Source organism: Somniosus microcephalus, chromosome 13 (genome assembly GCF_052327205.1).
Source record: "Somniosus microcephalus isolate GS21.2 chromosome 13, FLI_Smic_1.0, whole genome shotgun sequence".
Lineage (NCBI taxonomy): Eukaryota > Metazoa > Chordata > Chondrichthyes > Squaliformes > Somniosidae > Somniosus > Somniosus microcephalus.
In genome coordinates this window covers 184,179,658-184,200,312 of record NC_140999.1, presented here as the reverse complement: position 1 = coordinate 184,200,312, position 20,655 = coordinate 184,179,658, and the positions used below count along the sequence as shown (strand labels likewise).

At 48.4% G+C, this 20,655-nt stretch overlaps 1 protein-coding gene across 1 annotated transcript; it reads right to left on the bottom strand.

Annotated features, from left to right (window-relative positions):
* Nucleotides 1–1,001: 1,001 nt before the first annotated feature.
* LOC147108863 (interleukin-17D-like) lies at nt 1,002–20,304 on the bottom strand. Its single transcript, XM_086005782.1, has 3 exons — nt 20,049–20,304; nt 7,775–8,004; nt 1,002–1,356 (listed from the first exon to the last, which is right to left on the bottom strand). Exons 1-3 carry the CDS (start codon nt 20,058–20,060, stop codon nt 1,116–1,118), a joined length of 483 nt encoding a protein of 160 aa, XP_085861908.1. The 5' UTR covers nt 20,061–20,304; the 3' UTR covers nt 1,002–1,115.
* Nucleotides 20,305–20,655: the final 351 nt, after the last annotated feature.

The window sequence follows — 20,655 nt, the reverse complement described above, 5'->3', positions numbered from 1 at the left end:
AGGTTTTAATAATGATCCCACTTGAAGGGCTGGGCTGCTCTGTAAAAAAGGTAACGTCTCTCATTTAAATTTAAACAGATTCCAGCCCTACAACCCTCCGAGACCTCTGCAATTGGGGAGGCTCCAATTCTGGTCTCTTGCGCATCCCTGATTTTCATCACTCCATCATTGGTGGCCGTGCCTTCCACTGCCTAGGCCCTAAGCTCTGGCATTCCCTCCTTAAACCTCTCCATCTCTCTCTGCTCCTTTAAGATGCTCCTTAAAACCTACCTCTTTGATCACCTGTCCTAATATCTCCTTTATGTGGCTCGGTGTCAAATTTTGTTTGATAATCGCTCCTGTGAAGCGCCTTGGGACGTTTTACCATGTTAAAGATGCTATATAAATGCAAGTTGTCATTGATGTGGTAATACATCAGATAGCGTTCTGGAAAGGGACCCCTCCGGGACCACACTCAATAATCAGCCAGGAGAGTAGAGCTTGCCTTTTTACACGTTTAAATTGCTATTACACCTCCTGAGTGTTAGCTCTGTTGTGTTCTACAGGAAACTTTCTGGTATCCGGCGCGGACAGGACCGACGTGGTGCCGGTTCAACAACAATTCCGGATCACCGAACGCTATAGTAAAAGATACGGAGCTGAGAGCTCTTGTATAAAGCAACAAACCCTGCTGCTTACATGTTCAAAACAATGGCCACAAGTTGCAAGCGTCTCTGTAGCTTAGCAACAGCTGCAGCCACACCCTTGCACAGTAATACATGGAGCAAGGCAAGTAATAAAAGTTACCTGAACCTACTCCTGAATTTTGCTGGTTAACCGACATTTCCGGTTATTTAGGGGCCGGTTAATCGAAAGTTTCCTGTACTGACAGAGAACAGGGTAAAATCTCAGCTGTATCCAACGTTGGGTCCAAAAAATGGCAACGCACCCCTAGGAACCTCTGTCCTGCCTTCGAGTCGGCTAACCCTTCTGCCAGCGAGAGAGCGAGAAACACATTTGGGTTTCAGAAAATAATCAAAATATTCCACTTTTTTATTACTGGCCTACAGAAATAGTTTTCCATGAATCTTACAACATGGGCTACATTCATTCTACTGGGGTCGTGGTTGCTTCAGTTAAGGCTTGGCTACTTTGGGTATGACACAGACACAGAACACTGGGATTTTTTCCTCGACCCGTTTGTAGATGTAGGTCTTGTGCTTGCACCTTGAGGTCCTCCTCAGCACCAAAACACTAGTGTAATACGGCACGCTCATTACGGTGTCATTGATACGCCCGTTGAGTCCAAGGCAGCCCTTGTGCAGACAGTATGCTTCCATTAGCCTCTGTGGGTATCGTGCCTCATCCTCGTTAACTCTGTAGTTTGAAAAAGGAAAGAGAATTAGGAAAAGGCCTACTGGTCTCCACCCTTGCCCACCCAACGTGAAATTTAGAACTTAAAATAATGTATTTAGAAGCCGGAGGGGTGATCTAATCGAGGTCTTTGAAATGGGAGGTTAGATAGAGAAACGGTTTCTTCTGGTGGGGAAAAGCCGGAACGAGGGCACATAACCTTAAAATTAGAGCCAGGTCATTTCAGAGTGAAATCAGGAAAGGTTAGTGGAAATCTGGAACTCCCTCCCCAGAAAGTTTGTGGATGCTGGGTCAATTGAAGCGTTCAAGATTGAGATTGAGATTTCTATTAGGTGAGGGTATCCAGGGACATAGAACCAAGGCGGGGAGATGGAGTGGAGGTACACATCAGCCATGATCTAATTGAGTGGCGGAACAGGCTCGAGGGGCTGAATGGCCTCCTCCTGTTCCTCTAACAGCCGAGTGGCTTTCCTTTTCCTTTCCTAGCCCAGAGGCACCGAGACCAATTGTAGCAGCCCCATCACTGGCTCGGCTAACCTATCTGGGAACACGAATCAAAACTCGGACCTTCAGGTTTCTGTGGCTGAGGTGCAATTACCCACTCACTCATCAGGTGAGCTATCCGTGTGTCACTACCTGTACTGTCACAACATTGCACAATGAGTAGCTTCAAAGCAATCTGCCCTGTTGCACTGTGGATTTGTAAGCGGAGGCTTCTATTTCTATTTCATCATATTTTCTAAATGGCAAGAAGCTCGGAACTGTGGAGGAGCAGAGAGATTTCAGGGGTCCGAGGACAGAAATCACAAAGCGAGTGGACAGGTACAGAAAATACTTAAAAAGGCAAACGGAATGACGGCCTTTACCTCAAGAGGGCTGGAATACAGAGGGGAGGAAGCAATGTTCCCTTTAAGCTGCGTGGTCGCTCCAGGGGTCCCGCGCAGCCGGTGAGCCATTCTGAATGGGCCGCCACGCCTGTTAAAGGGGCCGCACGGCCCAAAATAAAATTACAGGGATCGCCGGGTGGAAGTTATGTTACAGCTGTACAGAGCCTTGGTTAGACCCTCATCTGGAGTAACTGTGTTCAGTTCTGGGCCCTGTACCTCAGGAAGGATATATTGGCCTTGGAGAGGGAGCAGCGCAGATTCACCAGAATGATACCGGGGCTAAAAGGGTTAAATTATGAGGACAGATTGCACAGACTAGGCGTGTATTCTCTCGAGTATAGACGATTAAGGGGTGATCTGATCGAGGTGCTTAAGATGATCAAAGGATTAGATAGAGAGAAACCAACTCCTCTGATGGGAGAGTCCAGAACAAGGGGGCATAATCTTAAAGTTAGAGCTCAGCCGTTCCGGGGGTGATGTCAAGAAGCACTTCTTCACACAAAGGGTGGTGGAAATCTGGAAATCTCTCCCCCAAAAAAGCTGTGGAGGCCGGGGGTCAACTGAAAATTTCACAACTAAGATTGATAGATTTTTGTTAGGCAAGGGTATTAAGGGATACAGAACAAAGGCAGGAAGATGGAGTTACGATACCCATCAACTGTGATCTAATTGAATGGCGGAACAGGCTCGAGGGGCTGAATGGTCTCCTCCTGTTCCTATGTTCCAACACAGCTTTCGATGAAGATAGTGTCCCTTTAAGAGTTCGTGTGAGATAAATGTAGGTGTACACTCGGAGCTCCGGCACGGCAAGAGAGAGCCCCAGGTGGGCGGAGGAAACGCTTTGAGGACACACTCAAAGCCTCCTTGAAAAAGTGCAACGTCCACACTGACACCTGGGAATCCCTGGCCCAAGACTGCACAAAGTGGGGAAGAAGCATCCGGGCAGGCGCCGAACACCTCGAGTCTCTTCGCCGGAAGCCAAGCGCAAGTCAACCCAAGCACCCCACCCACCCGCCCCTTCAACCAGCATCTGCCCCACCTGTGATAGAGTCTGTAGGTCCCGCATTGGACTCAGTCACCTGAGAACTCATTTTTAATGTGGAAGCAAGTCATCCTCGGTTCCGAGGGACTGCCTAAGAAGAAGACGACGACACTCGGAGCGCACTTCACCAGCAGCATGACACAACTTGTGGCCTTCTCCTTTGGCTTTATTTTCCTAAGAGTAAATGTTGTAACAGCAGAAATTCTTGCTAAACTTGACTGGGCTGAGTATTGTATTGTCACTCGACACCCTTCATCTCCTGGAAATGAATCAAGCTGTAGAACTCCACCAATGTGACACAACTCGCACTCTGAAATATATTTATGGTAATCAGCCACTTCCACAAGCAGCCCTTTGAAGTTCTGCCCTTTCGTAGAATCATAGAGCACAGAGGGAGGCCATTCGGCCCACCGTGCCTGTGCCTGCTCTTTGAAAGCGATCTCCAATTAGCCCCAGTCCCCCCTGCTCTTTCCCCACAGCCCTGCACATTTTTTTCCTTTTCAAGTATAAATCCAATTTCCTTTTGAAAGTTACGATTGAATCTGCTTCCACCGCCCTGTCAGGCAGCGCATTCCAGCTCAGAACAGCTTTTGCCAAATACCTTAAATCGGTGCCCTCTGGTTTCTGACCCTCCTGCCAGTGGAAACAGTTTCTCCCGGCCAACATCTATCCCTCAACCAACACCTAAAACATATTATCCGCTCACGAATCACACTGCTATGCTGTGCACAGATTGGCTGCCGCATTTCCTACATCACAATAGTGACTACATTTCAGTTACTTCATTGGCTGTAAAGCACTTTGGGACGATCAGTGAGCAGGTTGAGGCAGCCTTGAAGACGCACAGGAACATAATCCCATAAATTGATTTTCTTTCTTTCTGTAGAGAAAGCTAAGTTAACGATCAGGTTGATTTGCAGTCCCTAATTAAAGCGTTAGCACCCCGCAGCTGGCTCACGTTTACAATAACTGTACCTGAGTGCGAGCGGGTGTAATTTGCCAAGAATTCAGTCAATAGAGAGAAGTGATTGGGGTGAGGAGTGCACTGACTCTGTATGCAAGAATCCAGCGCTCCACCACAGACACTTTGCTATTCTCATAATGGGCAGGGCTGAGCAGGGAAGGTTTTCACACAAGAGGAAATGAAACAATACAGCCTGCTTACCAAAGGTTCCATGTCACAACTTTTATTAATGGATAGTTCAAAAATATTATACTAGGGTCACAAACAGTGATTAAATGTTTTCTGGTTGGGGAAATCGGTGATGCGGTTGTCATCAATTTAAAATAGTCATGAAGAGAGTGAGGAGGGAGGTTAGGAGAAATTTCTTTACAATGAGGGTTTGCTGGAGCTTGGTCACAGAACGGTGGAAGCAGAGACCATTGCACCTTTTAAAAGGAGAAGTGGAGAGGTATTTGAAGCAGACACAGGGCTGTGGGGAGAGAGCAGGGCAGGGGGAGTCGTCTAGTAAAGAACCGGCACCAACACGTTGGGCCAAATGGCCGCCTTCTGTGCTGCGACTGCTATTGGGCGCATAAACTGGAATTTGTTCCAAAGGGTCGTTCACCTCCTCCCCTCGTCACTTGTGTACCTGTGACCTTTGCCCCGTCCCCGAATCATCAACAACAACAACTTTTATTTATATAGCGCCTTTAACGTAGTAAAACGTCCTAAGGCGCTGCACAGGAGTGTTAAAAGACAAAAAATTGACACTGAGCCCCATAAGAAATATGGGCAGATGACCAAAAGCTTGATCAAAGAGGTAGGTTTTAAGGAGCGTCTTAAAGGAAGAAAGAGAGAGGTTAGAGAGGTTTAGGCCGGGAATTGCAGAACTTAGGGCCTGGGCAACAGAAGGCACGGCCACCGGCGGTTGAGTGATTATAATCAGGGATGATCAAGAGGGCAGAATTTGAGGAGTGCAGATATCTCGCCGGTGGGGGGTGGTTGTGGGGCTGGAGGAGATTACAGAGATAGGGAGGGGCGAGGCCATGGAGGGATTTGAAAACAAGGATGAGAATTTTGAAATCGAGGCATTGCTTAACCAGGAGCCAATGTAGGTCAGCGAGCACAGGGATGATGGGCAAACGGGACTTGGTGCGAGTTAGGACACGAGCAGCCGAGTTTTGGATGATCTCAAGTTTACATAGGTTAGAATGTGGGAGGCCAGCCAGGAGTGCGTTGGAATAGTCAAGTCACAATCCTTTGAACCCAGGGAGCAGTGGCTGCAGGGTTAGCAGTGAGGGAGAACATTAGCAGCAACAAGACTGGTTTTATTAAATATTTCAGCAGTAACACACCCTGCCCCTTGATTCCATCCAATACAGAGACTCCCCCATTACGTACATAGGATATACGGCACAGAAACAGGCCATTCGGCCCAACCAGTCAATGCCGGTGTTTATGCTCCACTCGAGCCTCCTCCCGTCTTTCTTCATCACCCTCTATTCCCTCTCCTTTATGTGCTTGTCCTGCCTCCCCTTAAATGCATCTAAACTATTCACCTCAACCACTCCGTGGTAGCGAGTTCTACATTCTCACCACTCTCTGGGTAAAGAGGTTTCTTCTGAATTCCCTATTGGATTTCTTGGTGGCTATCTTATATTGATGGCCTCTAGTTATGCTCTTCCCCACAAGTGGAAACACTCTTACTGTATCCACTCTATCAAAACCTTTCATAATTTTAAAGACCTCTATTAGGTCACCCCCTCAGCCTCCTATTTTCAAGTGAAAAAGAGACCCAGCCTGTTCATCCTTTCCTGATAGGTATTGAAATACGCTCTCCCCTATTTGACACAGCCTCCCCATAACAGAGGTAGCCGTGAACAATCCACATTATATTAGAATGTGTTACAGTGAACAGCGTTATGCAGGATGCTGCTCCTCCACTTCCCGAAGGGGCAGACTGTTCCTGGGGTACAGGTTCAGGACTGCCAACACCTTTCTGTTACTGCATCCAAAGTGGTGCGAGACTAGACAGTTCGTACTGGCAGGTTACTGCGAGAATCTTGCAGCACAGAAGGAGGCCAATCGGCCCATCGTGCCTGGGAAAGAGCTATCCGATTAGTCCCACCACCCCCCCCCCGGCTCGTCCTCCTAGCTCTGCAAATTTTCCCCTTTTTCAGTATTTATCCAATTCCCTTATGAAAGTTACCATTGAATCTGCTTCCGCCGCCCTTTCAGGCAGTGCATTCCAGATCACAACAGCTCACTGAGTTTGAAAAAAACACAAATTCTCCTCATCTCTCCACTGGCTTTTTTGGCAATTATCTTAAAAAACATGGCAGCGTGCAGTCCAATCGTAGAATGTTACAGTACAGAAGAAGTCTATTCGGCCCTTCATGTCTGTGCCGACTCTCTGAAAGAGCTACTGACTTAGTTCGATTCCATTGCCCTTTCCCCGTAAAGATTTTTCTTTTTATATATTTATCAATTTCCCCTTTTAGGAGCGATTCCGGATTATGCTTCCACTACTGTTTCTGGTAGGGCATCCCATGTCCTAACAACCAATGTTCCCTTTAAGATGCGTGGCCGCACAATGCTCTAGAGCCCCCGCGCAGCCAGCTCACTGGCTTTTAAAGAACATAAGAAATAAGAGCAGGAGTCGGCCATACGGCCCCTCGAGCCTGCTCCGCCATTCAATAAGGTCATGGCTGATCATCGACCTCAACTCCACTTTCCCGCCCGATCCCCATATCCCTCGATTCCCCATGAGTCCAAAAATCTACCTATCGTAGCCTTGAATACACTCAACGACTGAGCCTCCACAGCCCTCTGGGTAGAGAATTCCAAAGATTCACCACCCTCTGAGTGAAGAAATTCCTCCTCATCTTGGTCTTAAAATGGCCAACCCCTTATCCTGAGACTATGAACCCCTAGTTCTAGACACTCCAGCCAGGTTTTAAATGGCCACACGACCCCCCAGCAAAAAATGAGAGAGGACACTAACAACCCTCTGAGCAAAAAATAAAGATACTTCTTACCGCTACCACTGTCCTTGTGGTGATGATCTTAAACTTATGCTCTCTAGTTACAGACCAGTGCAAATAGTTTTTCACAATTTATCTTATCAAAACTGCTCATCATTTTGAACACTTGCATCAGAACTCCTCCGAATCTTCTTTGTTCTGATAATAAGAAACATTTTCCCAGTCTTTCTTCACACCTAAAGCCTTTCTCCCCCTGGTATCACCCGAGTAAATCTCTTCGGCACCCTGTCCTCTCCTCACCCAACACGAGTACTTTGCAGTAAGGATCTCTAGATAGTGATCAAAAGGGCACGGAGGCCAATTGTAGCCCATCCCCCACCCACCGAGATCAGCTGGTTCAGCCCAGGGCAGGGAGTGGGCCGAAGAGCTTCCTGGTCTGTATGACCTCCATACTGTACCAATCCCTACAGTTCCTCTATTGGGGAAGGAATCAGAAATAATTTGCCAGATCCAAAGCTGTGGTCTCTTGGCGAGTATTATGACCAGCTGTTACTTTTATAATTACCTGTAAGACCATGGGGAAGTGCTCCTTTCTCCAATCTGCGACGTGTGGCTGTAAGATGCTTTGAACGCTTCGCCAGGCACCAGATGCTTTGCGCTGGTCACCGCAGAGGTAGGTACCCAGTGGTCCAGCTTCCTTGACAGCTCCTTGTGGGAGGGTTCAGCGCATCGTTTCTGGACTCCGCTGGATGGACTGACCTTTGAGAGTAACACGAGACACACAATCCATTCCACCTGGGGGGAAGAGAGAATAAAAAAAAGAAAACTCCCATTTATGACCTGTAGAATTGCCAATATCTCACTAGGGTTTGAGAGAAGCACGGGTTCCAACAGGAACATACGAAATGGAAGTGTGCAACAAAATCAAGCCCATTTCTTCCACAGATCCTTCCACAGATCGAGGCATAGAATATATAAGAGCAGGGAGGTTATGCTAGAACTGTGTAAAATGCTAGTTAGGCCACAGCTAGAGTACTGCGTGAATTCTGGTCACATTACAGGAACGATGTGATTGCACTAGAGAGGGCACAGAGGAGATTTACGAGGATGTTGCCAGGACTGGGGAATTTTAGCTATGAGGAAAGATTGGATAGGCTGGGGTTGTTTTCTTTGGAACAGAGGAGGCTGAGGGGAGACTTAATTGAGGTGTATAAAATTATGAGGGGCCTAGATAGAATGGACAGGAAGGACCTATTTCCCTTAGCAGAGGGGTCGATAACGAGGGGGCATAGATTTAAAGTAATTGGTAGAAGGATTAGAGGGGAGTTGAGGAGAATTTTTTTCACCCAGAGGGCGGTGGGGGTCTGGAACTCACTGCCTGAAAGGGTGGTAGAGGCAGAAACCCTCATCACATTTAAAAAGTCCTTGGATATGCACTTGAAGTGCCGTAACCTACAGGGCTACAGACCAAGAGCCTGGGAAGTGGGATTAGACTGAATAGCCTTTTTGTCGACTGGCACAGATACGATGGGCCGAATGGCCTCCTTCTGTGCTGTAAATTTCTATGATTCTATGAATTTAGCTAGTCACAGACAAGACCCAACTCATTTAATCACCCAAAGAAGATGAACAACCACAAAGAAAATATCCAAGATGTTGAACCTAGGTGAAATCTCTTAACAATCCTCTAAGGTAATTAATGTAATCCAGGCTATCGCTCTAACATTTAAGATTGGTCCTGGCCAATCTCATTCCACATTTCCAAACCATTGTGTTCTGTAAACTATTTGATTGCTCTTGCCCATGCTTATCCTTACAACATTCAATCCTTCGACCCCCCCTGGCTCTTTATCCATTATCTCAGGTGTGCTCCCAGGCTGTGTCTTCACCCACCCATTCCTTCTTCGTCATTCAACCCTGTCCACTCTTTAGCTGATGATTCTTTCTTCAGATCACATGCCCTCAGGTGATCACAATCTCCAGTTCTATCACAGCTAAATCAGCCAGGCCTCGATCTCTCCTCCCTGTCCTTAAATGGGGCAATGAAAATCTTCTTTCTTGCTTTCAATTCTTCTTCTGGATGTCTCTGGCTACTCTAACCAACACCTCTCACCTTTGCTAGCTCTGTTCATAGCAGTTCTTAATCTATTGACATTTTTGGCCTCACTGCTCCTTTTGACCGCACGTGAAACTCCTATAAGTTCTTCCTTTGATGAAGCTGCCTCCAACGCAACACTATTCAAAGAAGATGCAGACAGTTCTCCAGTGCACTGGCCAAAATTCCTCCCTTAACCAATAATACCCAAAAAAAGCAAATTAACTGTTCATTCATCTCATTGTTCTTTGTCTTTGCCTAGCTAACGGTCACTGTACTTGTAGGTAATTTGCAGTGTGAAGCTCTTTGAGATGATAACACGCTACACTCTTCTGCATCCCCACCCTGCACCCCACCATTGGAAGCCATGCCTTCAACCACCTAGGTCCTATTCTCTGGAATTCTATACCCAAACCCCTCTGCCTTGTGCACCTCCTTCAGGATGGTTACAGATTTTGGACCTGCCTTAGATATTTGCCCAGCTACGGTGATGCTAATTGCTGCCGGCTCTCAGATAAGATGTTAAAGTGAGGTCCCATCAATCCCTCGGGTGGATGGAAGCAATCCAATGGTACTGTTTGAAGGGGAGTTCTCCCCTGGTGTCCTGGCCAACATTTATCCCCCAACCAACATCACTAAAACCGTTTTTAGGTTTGTGGGACCTTGCTATGTGCAAATTGACTGCCATGTTTTCCTACATCACAACAGTGACTATGCTACAAAAATACTTAATTAATTAGTATTCCTGTTTGTCCTGTTTGTATTCCACTGTGTACATGCCTGGACATGCCTCGGCTGACTCCTCCCACAGGTCCTAGTATAAAGGTGACTGCTCCCCAGCCCTTTGTATCCTGGACCGGTCGACCACTCGAGGCAGACCTCCATTCTGTTGTTAATAAAAGCCTTTAGTTACTCTTCTAACTCTCAGTCTTTTATGAGTAATTGATAGCGCATCAATTTTATTAACAACATTTTTATAATGGAGAAGATCCTCACACCAGCATGCCTGGACTTAGATCATCGGGAGGCGGACTCATCCACCAAGTTTACTCACTGGCTTAAGTGTTTCGAAAAATTCCTGACCGCCTCCGAAGCAATCAAATCGGACGAGGACAAACTGGATGTCCTGACCTCCAAAGTGAACCACCGAGTGTACTCGGTCATCCAAGACGCGACCTCGTACGCGGATGCTATCAAGCTCCTCAAGGACCAGTACACGCGCCCAGTGAACGAAGTGTACGCCAGGCACCTCCTGGGGAGTCGTAAACAACAACCTGGGGAATCGACCGTGGAATACCTTCAGGCACTGTCTGTGCTTGGCCGGGCCTGTGGTTGTAAGGATGTAAAGGCCGCCGTGTACACAGAGGAACTTATCCGGGACGCTTTTGTAGCGGGCCACAGATCCAATTACACACGACAGCGACTGTTGGAGCAGAGTAACCTCGACCTCAACAAGGCCTCTGAACTCGCACTATCGTTGGATGCAGCCTACCAGGGCATGGATGCCTACTCCTCTGCACCGTGGACGCCGCGGGGAATGACAGCCTGGGACACGGTAGGACCGCCTCATAGCGCCGTGCCACCCCAGCCACACCCCAACAACGGCCCAACTACCGCAGCAGTGTCCCAAGGCCAGACAGCAGTGCCCCAAGGCCAGAAATGCTACTTCTGTGGCCAGGCAAAACACCCCAGAGCGCACTGCCCGGCAAAAAACGCAATCTGCTCGGGCTGCGGGAAGAAGGGACACTACGCTAGCGTCTGCAGGGCCAAAGCCACCCCGAACCCCAGCAGCGCCGCGTGTGGGCCATGCGGGCCGCCATTTTGGACCTCCCCGGCCGTGTGCGAATCACCGGTACAGCAGCCATTTTGGACGCCTCCAGTCACATGGGGATCATGGACGCCGCCATCTTGGACGACAGCCGGGACGCAGCAGGCCCCCGACACCGCCTCATCTGATACCCGCAGCGACACACCGACCCCTACGCTGGCATCCGTTACACTGGACCAAGCGAGACCGCACCAACTGGCCAGTTCCACAATGGACATTAAGGTAAATGGTCACGATACAATCTGCCTTTTTGACTCTGGGAGCACGGAGAGCTTCATCCACCCCGACACGGTGCGGCGTTGCTCTCTCCCAGTCCTGCCTGCGCAACAGCGGATTTCTATGGCCTCCGAGTCCCAGTCGGCAGACATCGGCGGCTACTGCGTGGTGACACTCGTAGTAGACGGGACCGTGTACGATCATTTTAAACTTCTGGTCCTGCCTGACCTCTGCGCTGCCGTCCTGCTGGGGTTAGATTTTCAGTGCCACCTTAAAAGTGTTACGATGGCGTACGGTGGACCCCTACCCCCACTCACAGTCCGCAGCCAGCAGCTTCCAAATTGCCCGCCGCGCACCAGGTGCAACCTCTCCACACTCAGAGTCACCCCCCCACCACTGTTTGCTAACCTCACCCCCGACTGTAAGCCCATCGCCACAAAGAGCAGGCGATACAGTGCCGGGGACAGGGTTTTCATTAAAACCGAAGTGGAGCGGCTCCTGAAAGAAGAGATTATTGAGGGCAGCACCAGCCCCTGGCGAGCCCAGGTTGTGGTCGTTAAGACCAGCGAGAAGCAGCGCCTGGTCATCGACTACAGCCAGACAATAAATCGCTACACCCTGCTGGACGCCTACCCACTCCCCCGTATAGCTGATATGGTCAACCAGATCGCGCAGTACCGCGTCTTCTCGACCATTGACCTGAAATCAGCGTACCACCAGCTCCCCATCCGCCCTGAGGACCGCCAGTACACTGCCTTTGAGGCAAACGGCCACCTCTATCACTTCCTTAGGGTTCCCTTTGGCGTCACCAACGGGGTCTCCATCTTCCAAAGGGAGATGGACCGGATGGTAGATCAAAATGCGTTGCAGGCCACTTTCCCATATCTGGACAATGTGACCATCTGCGGCCGTGACTTGCAGGACCATGACGCAAACCTCGAAAAATTCCTCCGCACCGCCCAACTCCTAAACCTGACATATAACAAGGAGAAGTGCATATTCCGCACAAACCGCCTCGCCATCCTTGGCTGTGTTGTGGAACACGGAGTCATCGGCCCCGACCCCGACCGGATGCGTCCCCTTATGGAACTTCCACTGCCCCACTGCCTCAAGGCCCTGAAGAGGTGCCTAGGGTTTTTCTCCTATTACGCCCAGTGGGTCCCCTACTATGCGGACAAGGCCCGTCCGCTGATCAAGTCCACCTCTTTTCCCTTGACGGCAGAGGCCCGCTTAGCCTTCCACCGTATCAAGGAGGACATTGCCAAAGCCACCATGCACGCAGTGGACGAATCCATCCCCTTCCAGGTGGAAAGCGACGCGTCCGACTTTGCCCTGGCCGCTACCCTCAATCAGGCGGGGAGACCCGTGGCCTTCTTTTCACGAACCCTCCAAGGCCCGGAGACCAGACACTCCGCTGTTGAGAAGGAGGCCCAGGCGATTGTGGAGGCTGTGCGTCATTGGAGGCACTACCTGGCCGGAAAATGATTTACCCTGCTCACTGACCAGCGTTCAGTTGCTTTTATGTTTAACAACAAGCAGAGGGGCAAAATCAAAAATGACAAGATCTTGAGGTGGAGAATCGAACTTTCCACCTACAACTACGAGATCTTGTACCGGCCCGGGAAGCTAAATGAACCCCCGGATGCGCTATCGCGTGGCACCTGCGCCAGCGCGCAGATCGATAGACTACGGGTCCTCCACAATGACCTCTGCCACCCGGGGGTCACCAGGTTCTTCCACCTCATCAAGGCCCGCAACCTGCCTTACTCTATTGAGGAGGTCAGGACCATGACCAGGAACTGCCAAGTCTGCGCTGAGTGCAAACCACACTTTTATAGACCAGACAGGGCCCACCTGATAAAAGCCACTCGCCCCTTCGAGCGCCTGAGCGTTGATTTTAAAGGGCCTCTCCCCTCCTCCGACCGCAATGTGTACTTCCTCAATATTATTGATGAGTACTCCCGTTTCCCGTTCGCCTTCCCCTGCCCGGACATGACCAGTGCCACGGTCATTAAATGTCTGAACAACCTCTTCACCCTGTTCGGCTTCCCCAGCTATATCCATAGCGACCGGGGCTCATCGTTTATGAGCGACGAACTCCGTCAGTACCTGCTAACTAGGGGTATTGCCACAAGCAGGACCACCAGTTCCAACCCCCGGGGGAACGGACAGGTGGAAAGAGAAAATGCGACAGTTTGGAAGGCCGTCCTGCTAGCCTTAAAGTCTAGGGGCCTTCCAACCTCCCGCTGGCAGGATGTGCTCCCCGATGCGCTCCACTCTATTCGGTCACTGCTCTGCACTGCCACTAACGCCACCCCTCATGAGAAAATGTTTGTCTTCCCAAGGAAGTCCACATCAGGGACATCGCTACCGCCATGGCTGACGTCCCCAGGGCCGGTCCTACTGAGAAGACACGTGAGGACCCATAAAACGGACCCCCTGGTCGAGGGTCGACCTCCTCCACGCCAACCCCCAGTATGCTTACATCGCATACCCGGACGGGCGGGAGGACACAGTCTCCATAAGAGACCTTGCACCCTCGGGGACCACAGTAACCCACTACCCACTACCACCCCCCCCCCACGATCCGATATCCAGCCCCAGCAGACGGCAGGCCTGGGCCCCGCGACCCGCTCGACATCTACGAGGACGACACGCCTGTGCCACAGCCTACGCTGGACTCGACGCCGGAAGCTTCACTACCCCTGCCGTCGCCACGCCGATCACAGCGGCAGACAAGACCTCCGGAGAGACTCCAATACACTAACTTTTAATACACTTCACCCCGCCGGACTCAATTTTAAACAAGGGGTGAATGTGGTAAACCACTGTTTGTATTCCTGTTTGTCCTGTTTGTATTCCACTGTGTACATGCCTGGACATGCCTCGGCTGACTCCTCCCACAGGTCCTAGTATAAAGGTGACTGCTCCCCAGCCCTTTGTATCCTGGACCGGTCGACCCCTCGAGGCAGACCTCCATTCTGTTGTTAATAAAAGCCTTTAGTTACTCTTCTAACTCTCAGTCTTTTATGAGTAATTGATAGCGCATCAAACACGCTACACTCTTCTGCATCCCCACCCTGCACCCCACCATTGGAAGCCATGCCTTCAACCACCTAGGTCCTATTCTCTGGAATTCTATACCCAAACCCCTCTGCCTTGTGCACCTCCTTCAGGATGGTTACAGATTTTGGACCTGCCTTAGATATTTGCCCAGCTACGGTGATGCTAATTGCTGCCGGCTCTCAGATAAGATGTTAAAGTGAGGTCCCATCAATCCCTCGGGTGGATGGAAGCAATCCAATGGTACTGTTTGAAGGGGAGTTCTCCCCTGGTGTCCTGGCCAACATTTATCCCCCAACCAACATCACTAAAACCGTTTTTAGGTTTGTGGGACCTTGCTATGTGCAAATTGACTGCCATGTTTTCCTACATCACAACAGTGACTATGCTACAAAAATACTTAATTGGCTGTGAAGTGCTTTGGGACTGAGGTCACGAAAGGTGCTATTTAAATACAAATTATTTCCATGACAGCATAAGGAACTCAGCATGTTTTGAAAATGTAGATGTGAACCTGCATTCTTCTGCTCTGTAGTTCAGTGTGTGGTAGCATGGGCAGGCTGAGAAACCACACAGTGTGCTCAACTATTCCTTGCCATCAGGCACAGGTGCCCATAAATAAAATATAAATCAGGCAGGAGGGAGTATTTCCCATCTCTATTTCTTATGAGGCATCTAGGTGCAGGCGTGCCCCAATAAAGTGGCAGAGGGCTGTTTTTTTCAGTACTAGACAGACTTCAGGGCTGCACCACGTAGCCACATTGATGATTCAGGACAAGTATTTCAGGTCCATCTGGGCCTGGACTGATGCGGTGCACTTTTAAAAAAAGAAATACATATTTGTTCCTGGGATGTGGTCAACACTGGCATTCCCAAGTTGCCCGAGGGGCACGAAGAATCAACCACATTGTCTGGGGCTGGTGTCACATGCAGGCCAGACCAAGTAGGGGATTTTCTGCCCTGAAAAACATTGGTGAACCACTTGGGCTTTTGTTTACAGGAACTCAGCAGCTTTCACAGTCATTTTCATTCAAGTGCTAGCCCACAAATAACCAGATTCATTGAATTCAGTTTACAACGGGCTGTGGTGGGATTATGAACTCACAACCGGTGGAGTGACTAGTGCAAGACCATAAACACTAGGCTACCATACCCTATCCCTGTCCAGTAGAGGGGGGCCAAGAATATAATCAGCCCCAGTAACTCTTAATCTGTAACAGGTACAGATACAGAAATGCTGCAGAATTTCTTGAAGGGTAATTATTACTTACTTTTTTTTTTATGCTGTACAAATTTGATACACATCAATCAAACATGTTAAAACAAGTTAAAAAGACAAGTTTAAATCACTACAGGCTGTAAAGCTAATCGCTGTAATATCGCTCGCCAAATTCAGTTGGCCATCATGTTCCATTAAACAAGAAACAACATGCTTTTTCTAATACCCACCCTTCTGTTTATTTTTGAAGGGAGTTATCAAAAGCAGCTGTGCTATGCAATTATAGCAATTCAATTTTCAGGAATTAAATATGGAAAACAGGTGAGCAAACTTTCCCAGGATGTTATTGTCCCAGTCACGCTCGGACCATGGGAGAGGCCATGAGTGAGGTGTACCTGGTCAGGGCTGGGTTGTACGTCAGTCAGGCTAATGCCAGACTGATGTCCTCTGTGTATTTTGCTCAATTACCTTCAAGGGATGGGCAGAATGGCTGCTGCTCCCTAACTCTGCCAGTGCGATGCTGCCATCTTCTGCACCGGACTTCTTAATGGCTCTTTAAGATTGTCAATTTGTTCCTAATCAGGGACACTTTTGTGCTGTGCATGTGCAACAGAAAATAGGTTGGAAATGTCCAAAATTAATTTTGCTTAAGTCTCCTTTTTGTAGCCTTGCAGCCTACCAGTCTGCATTTGGATGCAGACCTAGGAGAGGTCACTGAATCAACTAGAAAGAAAGAACAAACTTCCATTGATAGAATGCTTTTCTAGACCGCCGGACATCCCAAATGCTTTACAGGCAATTCATTTGTAATGTAGGGAAAGGTGGAAGCAAATTTCCGCACAGCAATGTTCCACAAATATGCAATCAGATTCTTGACAAAATAATCTGTTTTACTGGTGTTGGCTGAGAGTTCAGTACTGGCCAGGATCCCTGATCTTCCTCAAATAGTGCCATGGGATCTTTTATGTCCACCTGAGAGGGCAGACGGGGCCTCATTCAACACTTGATTCAAAAGACGGCTCCTCTGACAGTGCAACAAAGAGAGAGAAAAAAAATCCCTAGGTCAATTCAAGAGGGGAAAAAAAACTCAAATTCCTCTCCAACCCCTGAAAGCAAGTATTCAAATTCCAGTAGGCCATAGTGCCTGGGTGATAAATCCCCCATTCACCACCCCCCATTCACCACCTACCTTCTTTATAGGATTAATTCAACCACAGCGAGGAAGTGGTCCAGCTACTTTCTGATTCTGCAGCCTGAAGGGGACTTAGCTCCATTATATCATTATATTATAAAAAGCATTATCAGCCAACAAAACATGAGCAGTGCCACGGGGTATCCACTGGTAATAGTAAACCATCTCCACCCATTTCCAAGTATCTCATTGGTCCATGGTAACTATGTAACCATTAATATAAATTAATTAAATGGTTAGCAAGAACAAATCAGACGCCTACCTAAGCACTCAGCTTTCCACCCAAAACCCACCAACCCCCAAAATGCTCTATTGCTTTATCTTGGTTTCCGCAACATATATGTGTTCCCACCCAACTTCAAGCCTCTCAAAATGTTACTCCCTACCCAAGTCCAATCACACTGAAGCGATTCCATGCCTAGTTCTCAAGTGTTTTTTGGGGGCGAGACGATTCTGCTGAATGCCAGAGAAAAGACATACAAAAAGGACAACTTGTACTTTTACCGCACCTGTAGAAATTTCTCACAGCTCTTGGCATACAATGTATTACTGTGAAGTTCAGGGATTGCCAGGTCACAGGGAGAGCACCTACCTTTCTTCAAATACTTCCATGGGATCGTCAACATCCACCTAAGCAGGCGGACGTGGTTTCAATATCTCACCCAAAGGAAGGCACCTCTGACAATACAGCACTCCCTCAATACCATGAAGCACTGTCGGCCTCGGTCACGTGCTCGACTCCAGAAGTGGCGCCCGCAACAGTCAGACATTATTCCCGAGAGAGAGAGAGAGAGAGAGAGAGAGAGAGAGAGAGAGAGAGAGAGAGAGAGAGAGAGAAATGGAGACAAACAGATACAAAAACTACAAGAGAGTGGGTGAGATGCAGAAGAGAGTGAGTGATACAGATAGACAATTACAGGAAAATACACTTTTCTCCAATGAGGAAATAAAAGAAAGATGAAAGGCAGACTTGCATTTCTATAGCACCTTTCATGACCACCGGATGTCCCAAAGCGCTTTACATAGAAACATAGGAGCAGGAGTCGGCCATTCAGCCCTTCGAGCCTGCTCCGCCATTCAATATGATCATGGCTGATCCTCTATCTCAATACCATATTCCCGCTCTCTCCCCATACCCCTTGATGCCTTTTGTGTCTAGAAATCTATCTCCTTCTTAAATATATTCAGTGACTCGGCCTCCACAGCCTTCTGTGGTAGAGAATTCCACAGGTTCACCACCCTCTGAGTGAATTGAAATTTCTCCTCATCTCAGTCCTAAATGTCCTACCCCGTATCCTGAGACTGTGACCCCTCATTCTAGACCCCCCCAGCCAGGGGAAACATCCTCCCTGCATCCAGTCTGTCAGACTTTTATACAGCCAATGCAGTACTTTTTGAAGTGTAGTCGCTGTTGTAATGTAGGAAACGCGGCAGCCAATTTGCACACAGCAAGCTCCCACAAACAGCAATGTGATAATGGCCAGATAATCTGTTTTTAGTGATGTTGGTTGGGGGATAAATATTGGCCAGGACACCGGGGAGAACTCCCCTGCTCTTCTTCGAAATAGTGGCCGTGGGATCTTTTGCATCCACCTGAGGGCAGACGGGGCCTCGGTTTAACGTCTTATCCGAAAGACGGCACCTCCGACAGTGCAGCATGCCCTCAGCACAGCATTAGGAGTGTCAACCTAGATTTTTGTGCTCAAGTCTCTGGGGTGGGACTTGAACCCACAACCTTCTGACTCAGAGGCAAGGGTGCTACCCACTGAATCATGGCTGACACTTGATACCCACAGGGGATTTGTTATATCCATTCTCCGGATATGGGTGACACTTCAAGACTGCATTTACTACCCATCCCTATATACCCTGAGAAGGTGCCGCCAGGCCATTTCAGAGGGAATTAAGCAGCAACCATGTAGTGTGGTACTGGCGCCGCACATACTGGGTAGGGGTGGCAAATTCCCTTCTCTCAAGGACATTACTGAACCACATAAATTTAAGACTATTACCAAAAGGGAGAGGTTAGGAGATTTTTTTTTTAACACAGGTTATTAGGATATGGAATGTCCCACCAGAAACATCTGTGGAAGCAGAATCCACCATAGCTTTTTAAAAGAACAATGCATAAATATTGGGGAGATGTCAAATTCAACAGATTATGGGGCAAGGGTAGGGGAATGGGACTAAGTGGATGCCTCGTTCAGGAAGCTGTCACAGGCATGATGCACCAAATGGCCTCGGTCTTTGCTGGGCAATTCTTTTCTTTCAAATCAAAAAAAACCCACATGACCATCAGCTGTGAGAGGTGAGTAAATTAAAATAATTATCATATAAAACAACTGGCACGTAGAGGCTTTGGAGCAGGAAGAACGTGCAGAGTCATTTAATGCATGCTCACCAAGTGCTGTAATAGTATTTACTGATTAATTTACAAGTATTACCGTTATGTGGAGTGACTGGAGAAGCTGGGGTTGTTCTCCTTAGAGCAGAGAAGGCCAAGGGGAGGTGTTTAAAATCATGAAGGGTTCAGATAGAGTAAATAAAGAGAAACTGTTTCCAACGGGAGAAGGGTCGATAACCAGAGGGCACAGATTTAAGGCGATTGCCAAAACAACCAGAGGCAAGATGAGCAAAAACGTTTTTACAGCGAGTGGTTAGGATTTGGAACGCGCTGCCCGATAGGGCGGTGGATACAGATTCAATAGTAGCCTTCAGGAGGGAATTGGATAAATACTTGAAGAAGAAAAAAATTGCAGGGATATGAGGAAAGAGCGGGGGAGTGGGACTAACTGGATTACTCTTCGAAAGAGCCAGCACAGACTCGATGGGCCGAATGGCCTCCTCCTGTGAAAGTGTCTCCAATTAACTGGCTGAAATAGGCGAGAAAAAAAAAAGTTGCTGGTTTTGTTTGAGAAACGGTAGTCATGGGAATAGGGAACGATTTCCAAAAACAAAATTGGCGTTCGTCGCGCGGGTTTTATTGAGCGACAGGTCTGCAAAAAAATGAAAATGGATTGAAAAAAGTTTCGACTTTCCTACTTCGCCCTGCGGATCGCAAAAAAAAAGTAAAAACGGACCTAAAATTAGCAACACGGGAGCTGAAATGTTAAAAGTTTGTTAAAATGAACAGAGAGGAAAAAGCACACACACTAGATTAAAATCAAAAAATGTCAGATGCAGCCTGTTTGAACTGGGACTAGTTCCTCTCAATCACTCGAGTTACCGTGAAATGCATTGCTCCTGTCGATTTCACTGGCGTCTCTCTCTCTCTGTTGCCTTCTCCCTCCTCTCTCTCCCTGCGACTGCAGACGGTCCCTCCAGACTGGGGTTGTTTTAAAAGGCGAGTTGGCCCGGTGCGGTTTCAGTTCTGCTGGAAAGCCCCGGGAGGGCTGCACACATCACAGTGCCGCTCCACCAACAAAAAAACAGGGGCGGCCCTGGACACCAGCCAGCTGGAGAGAAACAGGGTGGAGGAGGGAGGATCTGATTGAACAGTGACCGTGCCTTATAAGGAAGTGATGGAAGCGACAGGAACACATACCGCACGTAGCATCAACACGCTTCCCAAGAACTTTATAATTAAAAAAAAACGTGTTTCACTGTAAGACTCTGGACATATCAAAAAAAGAACTGCATAATTATTTGGTTAATAGGATCTAATTTCAACTAAATAGGTTTCTAAATACAGTGTCAGCCGTGGCTCAGTGGGCAGCACACTCGCCTATTTGAGTCAGAAGGTTGTGGGTTCAGAGTCCCCACTCCAGGGACTTGAGCACATAAATCTAGGCTGACACTCCCAGTGCAGTGCTGAGGGAGCGCTGCACTGTCGG